The 14399-nt window shown below is 41.9% G+C and overlaps 1 protein-coding gene across 1 annotated transcript in view; it reads left to right on the forward strand.

Moving 5' to 3' along the window:
* MYO16 (myosin XVI) overlaps positions 1 to 14399 on the forward strand; it is a 505456-nt gene that overhangs the window by 289879 nt on the left and 201178 nt on the right. Inside the window, exon 17 of the mRNA XM_082366214.1 lies at positions 12697 to 12808. Within this exon, the coding sequence (XP_082222340.1) occupies positions 12697 to 12808 (112 nt within the window). The remainder of the gene's footprint in view (positions 1 to 12696; positions 12809 to 14399) is intronic.

Genomic DNA, 14399 nt, shown 5'->3' on the forward strand with positions numbered 1-14399 from the left:
CCATGATCCTTCTCATTTTTAAAAATAATGACAACTGTGGTTTTTTACTTGTATTAGTTAATTTGTGTAATTTAATTCTTGCCCCGCCCCCCCAATTTTAAGTTGTATGTCTTCTAACAAATAAGAAGTGAACAGCTACTGATTTTAATCTTCTTAATTTTAGAAGCTTTTATTTTCATAAAATTTGAGATTTCGGGTTAACTCTTTGAAGTGTTTAATACCTGAAATATAAATACTAAAGTTATTAGAAGCAGCAGATTGGGCAGAAAGAAGCTATCAGAGGGATTTCTATCATGTTTAAATAATCCACAGTACCAAATATCCATTTAAATTCGTTTCTAAGGAAGCGTACGGTTTTGTACATTTGAAAATTGAAAATAAATTTGACAGTGAAGATGCATCTGAGCTTCATCATATTTCTCCTTAAAATGTTACTTATTAACATTTTCAAGAGTGGAATTGGTTTAGAAAACTATAAATTTATTTCTATAAAGAATGACAAAACAGTAATAGTAGTAGTAATAGTGAAAGAGTGACCTGATTTCTGCTAGGTCACTGTGTCATTTCATTTCCTCAGTACTGGAGGGAAAAGTTAAAACAGAATGTTAATTATTCCACTAGGAGGATGAACATATTAAGGCCAAAATAGTCATGACTACTGGTCTTGAAGATTCCAGAATCCATCTTTGGAAACACTAGTTTTGAACATTTTTTACTGATTCTATACCTTTCTATGTAACTGGTTGCTTTTTAATATTCTTGTGTAACTTTTTGGATTTTTCATATTAACATCTCACAATTAGACTGTTACATGTGGAGCACATCATTCTGACCTTCGACAATAATGTTTTCAGAAGTTTTGACTTTCCGTTAATTTGTAAATGTAAAGATAAAATGACAGTTAGGCAACGTGCCTGGGCCTTTTCTGTAAATGTTCTTTTTCTATGTAGAAGGATTTTGACCTAAAAACACAATGCAACACTGGTGAGCTCGTAGGGATCACTTATTTGGACTTATTTGAACTCAATTATTTCATGAATAGTGTTTTGTTTTTATTAATAAGTAGTTCAGATTTAGCATACAGGTGGAAATATTGGAGTAGTTCAAAGAAGTTTAGAACGGGAACTGAGAATCAGTAAAGAGTTCACTTTGAGTGCTAATGGCTTAATTCCAGTCATTTTTCCTTTAGATTATCTTGGCTCTGATTTTTAAAATTCTGTGTTGTAATATTATATGTGAACTATATTTTTATATAATATATAATTTTATCAAAAATATGTAGCACATTTATAATCACAAGGACAGGTCCAACAGACATATTTTTCTAGAAAATATTCAAAAATAGGAGCAAAAAGAGGTACAATAGAATAGTAGGTCTTGGAGTAGAAGCCACATTTTCCATCCCTTTTTTCTTGATGTCATCAGGGTCAATTATGAGTAAAGGAGTATTTTTGTGTGTGCTAACAATCAATTTTATTTAGCTTTTCAATAAGAATTGATATTTATCCAAAAAATTGGGATATTTAGTTTAATTTATAAATCTCTTCTGAAATAACCAGTTCTAATATTCCATTTCTGAAATCATCTAGTTGCATACTTAGCTTTGGACAGGATTACTTTACTAGATATTACCTGCATTTTGATAAGGCATTGTGGTTGAAATTTTCCTGAATTTTATTTTAAAAATCTTTTTAAAATTATGGATGTAGTATATTTTTATTTTACTCATTTTAACTTCTTTTTAAAAATCCCAGTTTGCTAAAATGGAGATGCTGGTGTTTCTTACTAATATGACAGAGACATTCTAGCATAATCTTTGCATGCTATCGTGATGCCAGGGCTGTGAGCTTTTGTACATGGGATTTGTGTCTCCCTGCATGCTTGTGGACATGCAGTTTTTCCCAGAAAGGTTAAGTTTGCCATTTGTCTAATTACATTATCCAGAAAGGCCATCAAACTAATTAAGTGAACAATTTATTTTTCTCTTTAGAAATGTTTTACTATTTCCTCACTCCTCCCCTCCCATCCTTTTTCTCATACTTCCCTCCTGCCACTCCTTAAAGAATTTAAGGCAGGTTCATCACCTCTGGTCACATATTTGCATGTTTGTTTCTTATACTAAGCTTTTTTTCGCTAGAACATTTCCCAAAGAAATTCACTGTAGTATTTCTGGGGTTTCGTTTGTTTTGGTTTTATTTTGCAAAAGAATTATTGAATTTCACAGCATCGATTTTTCTCTTACTTTTGCCAACCTTTGGTCAAGGAAAAAGAGTAAAGTTTGTGTTCACTACTGACTTATCAACCAACTACCTATGGCCCCTCCCAGGCATATTGGGAACCTACCAGGTATAAGCAGAACCAGCCAGGGGTATCTGAAAATGTGGAGACACGTATGGAAACGTTCAGGTTTATATGAAAACGACCACACAATCAGTACTGATTTAGGTTTTATAAGAATGTGTATCAGGGGACTTCCCTGGTGGTGCAGTGGTTAAGAATCCGCCTGCCAATGCAGGGGACACAGGTTCAAGCTCTGGTCTGGGAAGATCCCACATGCCACGAGCAACCAAGCCCGTGAGCCGCAACTACTGAGCCTGTGCTCTAGAGCCCGCGAACCACAACTGCTGAGCCCGTGGGCCACATCTACTGAAGCCTGTGAGCCTAGAGCCGGTGCTCCACAACAAGAGAAGCCACCACAATGAGAAGCCTGTGCACCGCAACGAAGAGTAGCCCCCGCTCACCGCAACTAGAGAAAGCCCGCGCGCAGCAACGAAGACCCAACACAGCCAAAAATAAATAAATAAATAAATAAATAAATAAATTTATTAAAAAAAAAAAAGAAAGAATCTATATCAGGAACATGGTTGACATGATCTCTATTGAAAAAGAGTCAAATTACTGACATTTAAGTTGTATATGTTAAATGAGAACTATTAAATATTTAAGTGTTTGAATGTGTGAATAAGTAGGGAAGAACAAATCTCTATGTGTATATATATGTGTGTGCATATATATGTGTGTGTGTGTTTATATAGACATACATATATATACGTGTGTGTGTGTATATAATTGATTTCACACAATTATGGAGGCTGAGAAGTCCCAAAAACTGCAGTGGGTGAGCTAGAACCCCAGCAGAACTGATAGTATAAGTTCCAGTCCAAAAGCAGTCAGGCCCAAGACCCAGGAAGAGCTGACGTTTCAGTTCAAGTCTGTAAACAGGAAAAGACAATGTCCTGGCTTAAGCCAGTCAGGCGAGGAGTCCCCTCTTACTTGTGGAAGGGTCAGCCTTTTTGTTCTGACTGGATGAGGCCTGTCAAATTAGAGATAGCAATCTGCTTTACTCAGTTCAACAATTCAAGTGTTAATTTCATCCAGAAACACCTTTCCAGACACACCCAGAATAATAATGATAAATAATAATAAAATATCTGGGCACCCTGTGGCCCAGCCAGGTTGACACATAAACAAGGCAGAGAGTATGGCTAAAACAGAGAGGGTTTTGTATCAGGTGTGTGGCCTGGTCTGGCCTTGGCACAGGGGTCTGGCAGGAAGAGAATCCTGGTGGGTAGTGCCAAAGCGCAGGCGGTGGGTCCATGTCAAGTTATATGGTGGCCAGCTGCAGTGGGAGAGGAGGGTGCAGCACAGAAAGTGCAACAGAATAAGAATAGTCTGGTGGGGTGGAGCCGTGTTATGGGGAGTTGTGGAAAACGCGTAGGAGGATTTATTATGCAGGTGAAATATGTATAAGTAGAGAGTCGACATGATGGCAGTAAGTAAACTTTGGGAAGATCGATCTGATGGAGAGCTCACGTGTACACTCATTCTCTCCAATCCAGAGTGACAACTACTTGGCTTGCTCCCTATGGGTGGGATGTGAAGACCGGCCTTGCCTTTTTAGTGGGAATACCGATCCGGGCAATTTTAATAGGGTCTGATGAAGCACTGTTGTGAAGGAAGTGCAGAGGTTTGCTGAGCTCACAGGAAGGACGTCCAGCCTCCAAGACTCCCCAGAGCCAGCGGCACGTGAAGAAACACAGGACTCATCCTGGGTTTCGGATGTGTGTGGATTATGTTGCGAGTTTAGAGCACAGGGTGAGTGAGGGCACAGCGGTGGATGAGGGTGGGGTCTGTACGCAGGAGGGAAGGAAGTTCTGTGCGGCGAGAGCTCAGAGGGAACGAGGGTGACTTTGTCAAGACCGGCAGCTGGAGAAGGGCATGGATTCCATGACGTGGCGCCCAGCAAACCTTGCTGGGGAGTTAGTATCCCAAAGGCAACTGGAAGCCATTTACGCATTTTGATTTGGGAAGAGAGTTCACTAAATTTCCACCTTGACCGGATGGAGGAAAGTGGATTGGACGTAAGATTGGAGACAGAGGCTCCCGCAGTGCTTGGGTGGTGAGAATGGGTGGGAATGGAGACTCTGCAGCCGCCTCCCACCAACCCTGGGAGGGGTGGGAGGTGAGCTGAGCTGATCTCTAGATGCTGGAGGCTGTGGGGATCCTGGAGGAAGGTGCGTCTCTCAGGTTCACTGTGAATGAAACATCAACCCCGGTAGTCAGATTTCCACCCAGCAGGGGAGGAAGAAGGATTTGGACATGGCGGTTATCCTGATCAGTGAGACTGGAGGGAAGGAGGGCAAAATCGGGTGGGTAATAGAAGTAATTCCCTTGAGAGGAAATTAAAATTGCCTTTAGACTTGCCAAGTTGAAAAAGCTTACTTGATATGTTGGTGGGTCACACGCAGCGTGGAGTTTTCCCATAGTTAGCGCTGCACGAACACTCACGCGAGTCCACGGCGGGTCCCCGGAGAAGCCAGAAACCATGCATCCGTAGGAACTGTCCCTAAGTGGTCACGTGTGGGAATGTCATCTTCTGGAACATTTACAGATTACAGATGTTTCGGTGCAGGCGTCTACCTCGCTCAGTATTTAAGGCACAGGGTTACCTTTGGGTTCATCCTTCATCACAGTGCTATGGATGTGATCTTATACACAAGGCTCTTTGGTGAGATTTCCCCTGAGGAGGATTTCTGTGCCTGTTCAGCCTTGACGGAGGCCTATTTATACGGACATACCTGCTGCCCCTCCTCCCACACAGAGCCAGAGCTGGCCTGGTGTGAGCTGGACTTGGGGAGGAATACAGAATGCCCCTCCTCCACCCGGCAGATGCAGCCCCCAGGCCTTGGCCAGGTAAACAGGTACATGAAGGCCAGGCCCAGCCACCTGCTCTGAGCAAAAACTTCTCTTTCTGCGCGTTTCACTGATTCACTCATGTAATCACTGCTGGTTCTCTGTGTCTCTGCAAGAAGGAAAAGACGCCCCTTCCTTTGGCAGGAGGGGCCCCTGCCGGACGCAAGGCTGAGGACAGTGTGCAGCCTAGGGTTGACCCCCTAGCACGTGTCCTGGGCCCTTTGGGCAGGAGGCAGCCGCTCTGTTCTGATGTCTCCACCTCTGTTTTCAGGAACTAAGTGAGTTCATCAGAAGCACAGAAGGCACTCTTACTAGGAAAGATGGTAAGAGTTTAGAATTTGTTCCGCCAGATGTTTTGAAGAAATATTCCGACTGATTAGAAAAATATGGACAAACTATTCTGGGAATGTCACAAGACCCGAAGTCGTTCTGAATGCGTAATTTATTAAATGGATTCTGTTCTTTTCCTGAAGACCACTGGCAGGCTTTCCTCTCTCCAAACAAAACAGTTTGCGGCTAATATATTAACATTTTCATTGGGGGAGATTTATGGATCTGACCTGTGGTTAATAAGAAATCTTATTCATATTCCATGGAGGGGGGATTTAAAATTAGTTAATACTTTCCAGATAGTTTAAAAACAATAAAGAAAAGAATTTCCTTTGAGGAGAAAGGTGGGGTCGGGGTGCAGGAAGCAGCAGGTTACCATCTTCCTTCATAAACTAGTAAACAGGGCTGCCTTTGTTGACGCCAACTGCTTGGTCTTGCCTTATCTGGTTTCTGTTTACATGTTAAACTTCCCCGAGTAGAAGGCAGCTTTGCCCATGGTCGAGAAGACATTGTTCTTTTGTGTTTATGCGGCAGATCAAACACCAGCAAAACATAGTGTTTGTGGTCTGTGAGCCCAGACCCCGTGAATGGGCCGGGCACATGGTTTGAGGTAGTGAGCTTTTTTATTTCTTTTTTTCTTTCCTTTTTTTTTTTTAATTTCTATTTGAGCCTTCATTCCCCATGTGTCCTAGGCACACATGCAGCCCCACAAGAGTCAGTTCCTGTCGGCTGAACAAGGGTGCCTGGTGAGCACAGGCAGGGCAGCTGTTTTCGTTTGTTCATTTATTTTTCAAGTAATCAGTTAATTTTTGAGATACAATTGACATATAACATTGTGTAGGTTTAAGGTGTACAATGTGTTGGTTTGATACTTTTATATGTCGAAACGTGATGTCACTTTAGCGCTAGCACCTCCATCGCCTCTCATAATTATCATTTCTTTTTTTGTGGGAACAACTATTAAGATCTAGTGTCTTAGGACTTTGATGTTTATAGTACGCTATTGTTGACTGCAATCGCTATGCATTACGTCTCCAGACTTATTCATCCACCGATTGCAAATTTGCAGTTTTAATGTGTCCGGCTCGGCTGTGAGAGAGGAGGGTATGGGTGCCTGGAGGGGGACCCAGGCCCTTGAAATTGTGTTTTTTTGCAAAAGGTCATTGTTTGTATGTGATATTCAGATCAAATCACTGCCACCTTGAATAATTCCCAGTCCTCTTGTCCGAAGGGTGCCTTATGCTGGGGAGTTAGCATTTTTAATTTGCCCCTCTACACAGAAGAACTTTATTCCAGGATCTGTTTTCCTTTGCCACAAAGCGTAAGTATCAACACAGGCGTGCCCACGCGCACACACACACACACACACACACACACACACCTTCAATCACACACTCACAGGCATATATACCACAGACACACACATGATTTTGACTGTAAATTTGACCCACCTTAGAAGATGTATTCCTGGAACGCTGTTTGTTGTCATGACAATCAACAAGTTGGAACAATGGAACAGTTGACTAGAAATAGCACAAGTCAACAGTTGTTCTTACTGACTTATTTTAAATAAATTTAACTGTAGTGAAAACCTTTTCTTATTCAAAGCCCAAGTAGAATTTTGCACTGTTCAATTGTGCTATATATTCATCTGGTTTGCTATTTTTTTATGTAAGTGAAAACAAAGTTATTTGTATATTTGGTACAGGTGTGCTTTTCTCATAGTGATCTTTAAAAATGAGATTTATAAACTTAGTTGTTCAAAATAAATCACCTGCAGGTTTTGTAAAAAAAAAAAAAAAAGTTGGGGGGAGACCCAAGGAACCTATCAAAAGCAAACAAACAAACAAAAAAAGCTTTTCTAGAGCTACTAAGTAAGTTCCTCAAGTCGCAGGACTGTGACTGAACCAACCATCGCTAAATTCCATTGTAATGTCAAAGATGCTTCAACCATGCACCTGCTTCTCCTGGAGGCCTCCCCATGGTGACAGAGACCCTGCCCAGAGAGGCAGCATGTGCTCGAAAGCATTTCTCAGAGGCTTTGCTGAGTTGTGAGTTTGTTACCGAACCAAAGTTGCGTCCGCTTGCCTACACGCAGTAAAGCCAGTCTGCACCACGATGTCGTGGTGAAGGAAAGGGCAGCATTTATTGCAGGCACAAAACAAGGAGTCCAGGCAGCTCATGCTCAAAAGACCCAAACTCCCCGTTGGCTTTCAGGGAAAGTTTTCGAAGACAAGGTGAGAGAGAGGGTTGCAGGGTGATCAGCTCATGGACACTCTTCTGATTGGCTGGTGGTGAGGTGATTGGGCGTCAACATCATGAACCCTCTGGTTCCAGCCAGTCTGGGGTCTATGTGTTTGTGGGCGACATCTAGTTAATTTTCTCCATTTGTGGGGGGTTTCCGTATCTGCAAAGCAGCTCAAAGAACATGGCTCAGAATAGCATCTGTAGCCCTTGAGGAGAAGCTAAAGGTCCTTGACTTTGTTTAATGGTTAATCAATTATTATTTTGTCTTACTTGACTGTTTTCCTTTGCTTCTGCATTTTCTCACTTCTCTGATTACGTTTATTCTTTGGAACTCAGGGAAGACCTAGGAAGCTAAAGTTTTCCATGAACAAGAGGCAGGTGGGGGACATGCCAGGGTGGTGGAAGGGAGTCTGTCCCAGGAAGGCCCCATAGGGTCCTGCTCGGCTACAAGCTACTCCATTTCATGCCTGTAGTGCAAGTATAGAATTGAGTCAGAAGAGAATAACTTAATCGTAAAATACCCTATGAAATCTTAAAACCTCATGAGACTGCATTCTATATAAAACACATCCATGTATAATAATAATTCCACTTCTTACTTACCTTCCCCCCACATTTTTAAGCAAAATTTTAACTTGAGGAAGATGCCTTGTGATGCTATGCAATTTTCTTCCTCCTCCCATCCCTCTGCAGGAGACTTGTGACTGAGCTGAGAGACCCAGAGGGGTCAGGATGGAGTGTGTGTCCCTTGGCCAATTCCCGGCTTGGAAATCTTAAACAAGCTTCAGTTCCCTTATAGCTTAAATGGGCACAATGATACCTGTGCTTTTCAGGATACATGTGAGATTAACTGGGACATGCTTCTAAAATATCCAGTGGAGTATTTGACACATTCTCAGTTCTCACCACCTTTCCCTTTGAGTAGAATTAGTCAAACAGCATTAATCCATCTATGATTTTTAACATGCTACAGCCTGTTTGTTACAGTCTTCTACTCCATGGTGGAAACAACATCTGGAGCATTCCCTTGATGTGTCAATCTTTTGAAAACAAAACAGCAATGATTCTTGGTTCCACAAATGATAAGTCTCTGATGTTTCTGGCTCTGGACATTGAGAGATTATCTATACATGGCCAAATGTTACTGTTCTGAGTTATGTATGAGTTAAAAGGAGATGATAAAGAAAAAAACAGATTGTTTGAGCTATAAGTATATGATTTTGAGACATAAAAGATAATATAAAAGACATTGAATATTGAGTTCTAAGATTTGAATACTGGGAATTGTGGAACCATTAATTAATAGGTGACATAGTTGGAAACTGTCAGATGAAACACTTGTACAGATTCACCTCGGTGGGTTTCGACCACTTTGTTGAGGTTAGGGGGAAAACATCAGCGGAGCATGGCTAGTCTACAGGGACGTCTATAAACCATGGCCCACAGTCATTCTTACCAATTTTCAAGTGTTAAAAACGTGGAAATGCAAATGTGATTGTAAACCTTCGTGTGATTCACAATGGGAAAAAATAATCAAAAAGTGAGAACTATGATCTTTTTCTTCTACTTACTACTTTTATCTCAGAACAGACAAGCATATTTTATAGTTTAAACAATTCTACATTGTTAATAGCATGTGTTGTAATTTCTCAAAATGTTCCTTATTTCATTTGGCTTAGTTATTTATCTGATTAAGAGATTCGTTAATGACAGAGCACATTGACTAAAGCTCCCCACATATGCAAGATATATTTTTTCCAGGAAGTACTCTAATTCTGCACGCACATTGCAACCTGAATATAGAAAGCACATCACACACAGTACCTTATTTAATTATCATAAAATCATCATGAACTAGAAATGGAGAATTTTTTTACTTCACTTTTAATCTGTTTTTACTCCATTTTATAGTTACTAAGATAAAAGTTTAAAATGTCATCAGAAAGGGTCAAATAGAACTCAACTCTGTCTCAGATTCTTGGTTGTAATATTTTACTAGGCATATTTTTCTAGGATTCCTTTGTCCTGTGTGTGGTTTCACGATTAGGTGATTTATTTCAAAGGGAAAACAAGCAATTTTCATCTCCAGAAAGGAAACTTTTAGTTTTTTCTGGTACTCATTTTCCCACTTTAAGATACAGTTTTGCTGATAAGTAAGACCTATATTTCTAATGAAATCAACCTACACATTATTGAATAGTGGGAGAAATGTAAAATTTGCATAGGAGACATTGAGGTCTATTTTTTTGGATCATCCTCATACCAACAAGTTTTCTGATTACAGAGGAAAATACAATGAATCTTAAAGCATCATTCCTGCCATCAGGCCAACTGTCCTCTAAAATCCCCTATTTTGATTGGGTTTCTCCTGAGCCATTACAGACTTAATAGCCCTGTCTAAATTGCCCAGATTAACTTCACATGGCTCCTGCCCAGAATTTTACTGTTACACTCACACTGCTTCACGGAGCAGGTCAGAGCTGCTGTAAATTCCCACCATATGCTGAGGTTTAAAGAAATATTTGAGTTCCCCATAGGTGAAGCTTGTTAATTGATTAACTTTTAAGAATGTGAAAAGGAACCATGGTGTTTTGCATATTTGACTTTGTAATGTTACCAGGAGCTAATTATTCTTTGCAAGATGTCAAGTGGCCACTCTGAATGGAATTCTAACCTATGCTGTGATCAACAAGTGGGAAAGAAAAGATGGTACCAGGAAGATGGATGGAAAACTGCTGTGAGAACAAGAAAAATTAAGAGTAATTAGAACTGCTTATCATTAAGACTTTTTAGTCACTAGAATTTTGTGAATTTTAGGCAAGATGGCTCTGACCATCATAACCCAGCCCCTTGCTAATGTGGTTGCCCTTGACCTTTACCTTTTGTTCCATGGCCCCAAACCCCAGCTCCCTCATCCTCTGGGGAAAGAGAAAGCCCCCAGGAGCTGGTCCTCAGCTCCCCCTCGTCCTCGGCTGCATCAGCTAAACCTCCTGTGTCCCCTTGTTTGGCAGTGATGTCCCTTCTCCACAGCCAGTGTCCTAGATTCTCATGACCTTCCTCAAGGCCACTTTGCCTCGTCATCTAAACCTCAACTACTTTCTCTCCTAAAAAGCCGAAGCCACAAGCAGTGGTTCCTCCACTCCCTGAGATGCTTCTGGCCATTGGACCATATTGATCACCTGACCCAGATGTGGAGAAGGCAGTGTCCCTCCACTGTGCTCCGGGTCCAAACCCTCTGCCTTCCTCTGCAACTTCCTTCTCCCTTTCTTTTAAAGTTTTTTCCAGTCTTTATGTGCTTCTGCCTCAGCTTATAAGCTCCTGAAGTCTCTCCCACTCCCCACCTATTCCACTGGGCTGTTTCATTTAGACCCCTCCCAGCCAAGGTCAAGGACAAAGAAGTCCTCCCAGACCCCATGTCCACACCGACAGGGTGTGCGTCTAGCCCACACCATCCTATACCTCGCTCCTATGGTCTCCTTGCTGTTAATTCTTTCTTCATCCCTAAAATGTTAGCGTCTCCTTTCTACGGAGCGCATCCACTTCCATGGTTTAGTCATCTGCATGTTGATGACTTCCAGACCTTATTTTCTAGTCTTTTCTGAATTTCAGATCCTTATAGCCAATTATTTCTTGGAACACCACTTGAACTTTAGCAAGTTGTTCGAAGTGAACACGACTATGATAAAATACAACGTTTCTCTCCCAAAAACTCACTCCTCCTCTTGGGACGCCTCTCTGGATGAATGACGCCCCCATACACCCCACTTCCCCAGATGGAATCTTGCAAAGCGTTATTGACGCCTCTCTTTTCTCCTCCCCTGTGACCAGCCAGGCCCCCTCCTCCCGGCCATCTGCCTCTCCATCTCCTCTGCCTCTCTTCCCTGCTGGTCTCTCACTGGGTCCACTGGCTTCTTTAGTTGCCTCATCTCTTTCCAGGGAATCTCACTGGGCTACGAGAATATTCTTTCTGAAACTCCAATCTGCTCATACCTGTTCTTTGTTTCAAGAACTTCGGGACAGCCCATTCCTTCCAAGACATCATGGAAACTCTTCTGCAAGATACACACAACTCTGGCTACTTGTCCGACCTCATCACCCACGGCTTCTCTCACTAGAGGCTCGGATTTGGCTGACCTACACAAGTTCCCCACGTACATCACGCGTGCTCCAGCCTCTGTGCCTTTGTAGGTGTTGCTAATTATTCCAGGGACACCCTTGGGTCTTGGATTTGCTTGGGGAAACCTTACTCAGGTGTCAACTCTTGGAACCGAAGCCTCCTCCCCGCCCCTAGCTTTCCTCCTTGAACCCTTCCTACACTCTCAAAATCAGGCCAAGTTCATCTCTGTTATTCTGCTTCCATACTGCGTCACAGCTGTGTCTTCTCTTGTCTCTGCCCATGGATACACTATCTTTGCTCTTGAGCCTCCACGGATGAGTTCTTGATCCTTCTATCCTCAGCTACTAGTATTGTGTATTTGGTAGGTGATTCCTTTGCGTTTGTTGAATGAAAGGAATAAATCAATGCATTAATCAACCATTTCGTGATTAAAAGATATTGACAAAAATAAATAATAAATTGCTCTAAATTTAAAATCCTTACTACAAATATTAATTACAAAGCATACAACAGAACCTGCCAAATTTCTCTATGAAATACACAAAACACTTGTGACCTTCTCCGGGAAAGGGTGCAGCTCAAGTGAGAACTAAGTAAAACAGTGTGAATACGTTCTGGTACAGCAAGAACTTTTCTTCCTTCCGGAAACATCATGTGCTATTATGGACCAAAGCCTTATAAACACATGGGGACACAATGTCCAGGTGATTTCCATTATCCTGGAGACCAAATGTGGCTGAAGTGATTTTTAACCACTGGGGTTTGACCACGCACCCAGCCATAAAGCTATGTGCTTTTCCTCCTCACAGGTATTTGAGCAAGACCCTTCGAGAAGAAGTATCAACAGCAGAGCATTCTCTGAACAGGGAGAAATTCGCTGTTTGGAAACAAGCCCTGAATGTAATTGGCTTCAGTAACTTGGTGAGTCATGCCATAAATATTCCACCGAGAAAATCAACCCTCTACTAATTTATAAAAGTCATTCATTCAGAACACTTCTGTGCTCCTGGAGTTTGCATGCTAGGGGGGGATAGACATGAACAAGAGTACACTCAGGGCACAGGTGCCCTGGAGATAGGCAGAGGATGGGCTGCCGTCTTCAAGGAGGTGGTGGAGACCTTTGCCCGTTGGAACCATGTGAGCAAAACACATCAAAGAACTTTGCTTTGACTCAAGAGAAGACTGGCAGATCGAGGGAACTGTTTACTGCCAAGAATCACTTTGACAAGTAATCTAATCACCTTATTAAACTATCTTCTTCAACAACATGATTTAGTTTTTTCATTCTTAAAGAATTACCAAATACCTGCCAGCATTACAAAGCTGAGAAGTACTATTTAACGGGTTTAAACCCACTGCTGTGAGGTGGAAATGTCTATGATTCTGGAAATGCCCTAGGTCTGCGCCGTACAATATGGCAGCCACTGGCCACGTGGGACCGGGGAAATGGAGTTTTAATTTTTCTTAGTTCTGATTACTTTATTTTTATTTATTTACTTTTTTGATTACTTTAAATTGAAACAGTCTTGTGTGGTTCGTGGTTCCTGCATTGAATGGCGCAGGTCTAGAGAATAAGAGACAGGAAATGACCTGAGCCTGAGACCTCTCAAATTCCCACCAGTCTCTTTCCTCTACACATCCTCTCTGTGTCCCCTCATTCAATGTGGCATCATCAATTTGAATTACAGCCAGTTCCTCGTTAGCGATCAATGTAAGATCGCGTAGGGGTAACTTTGGTATGCCCGTAGTTCAGGAGCCCAGTTTTGGTCACAGATTTGAATATGTGTTTTTTTTCCCTTAAACCAGTAAGTTGATTGATTTGGGTCTTTGTCTTTTCCCTTGTCCACATGGCTCATGGGGCAGGGAGTGGGTGGAAGGGGTGCGAAGGTGGCGAAAAGGAAAGGGTAAGGAGGTGGGGACTCACCCTAAATGAATTAGCTCGGGGCCTTCACCCCAGCCTCACCCATTCCGAGACTGGAATTCTAGGAACGTGCAGTCATACGGTACTTTGTTCTTTGTGGCTCTGCTCATCCAATCTCTGTATTACTGTCTTTCCCTAACTCCTACCCGTTTGTACTTTTCTGTCTTTGCACTTGCTACTGTTGTACTCTTTTGTTATTGTTTTTCCCTTCCTAAGTGTCTGAAATCTCTGCTTCCTTATGGGAAACTGGGATAGAGACGTGGGTAAGGAACCATTCCACCAAAATATCAGTTGCTTGGAAACGGGGCTTTAAAATCCATGATTGATCCTCAGAGGCAGGGCAAGCAAAATATACCTTCCACCTAAGGCAACGAGTAGGGAATTTAAGTTTTTTGGTGAAAGAAATATGTGCAGTTAAGCAAACGATGTGAAGGTAATCACTTCATCTTGATCCTTTGGGGTGACTGGGACGGTGACAATTTAGTCCACACAGGAGGAAAAGATCATGTCCCATAAGATTGGGAGGAAGGTATTTTTGGGCTGGCAAGACCCTTGAATCAAAGCTTATGACTGTGGTCCTGGGAGATCGGA

Source organism: Balaenoptera borealis (genome assembly GCF_965194805.1).
Source record: "Balaenoptera borealis genome assembly, chromosome: 18".
Taxonomy (NCBI): domain Eukaryota; kingdom Metazoa; phylum Chordata; class Mammalia; order Artiodactyla; family Balaenopteridae; genus Balaenoptera; species Balaenoptera borealis.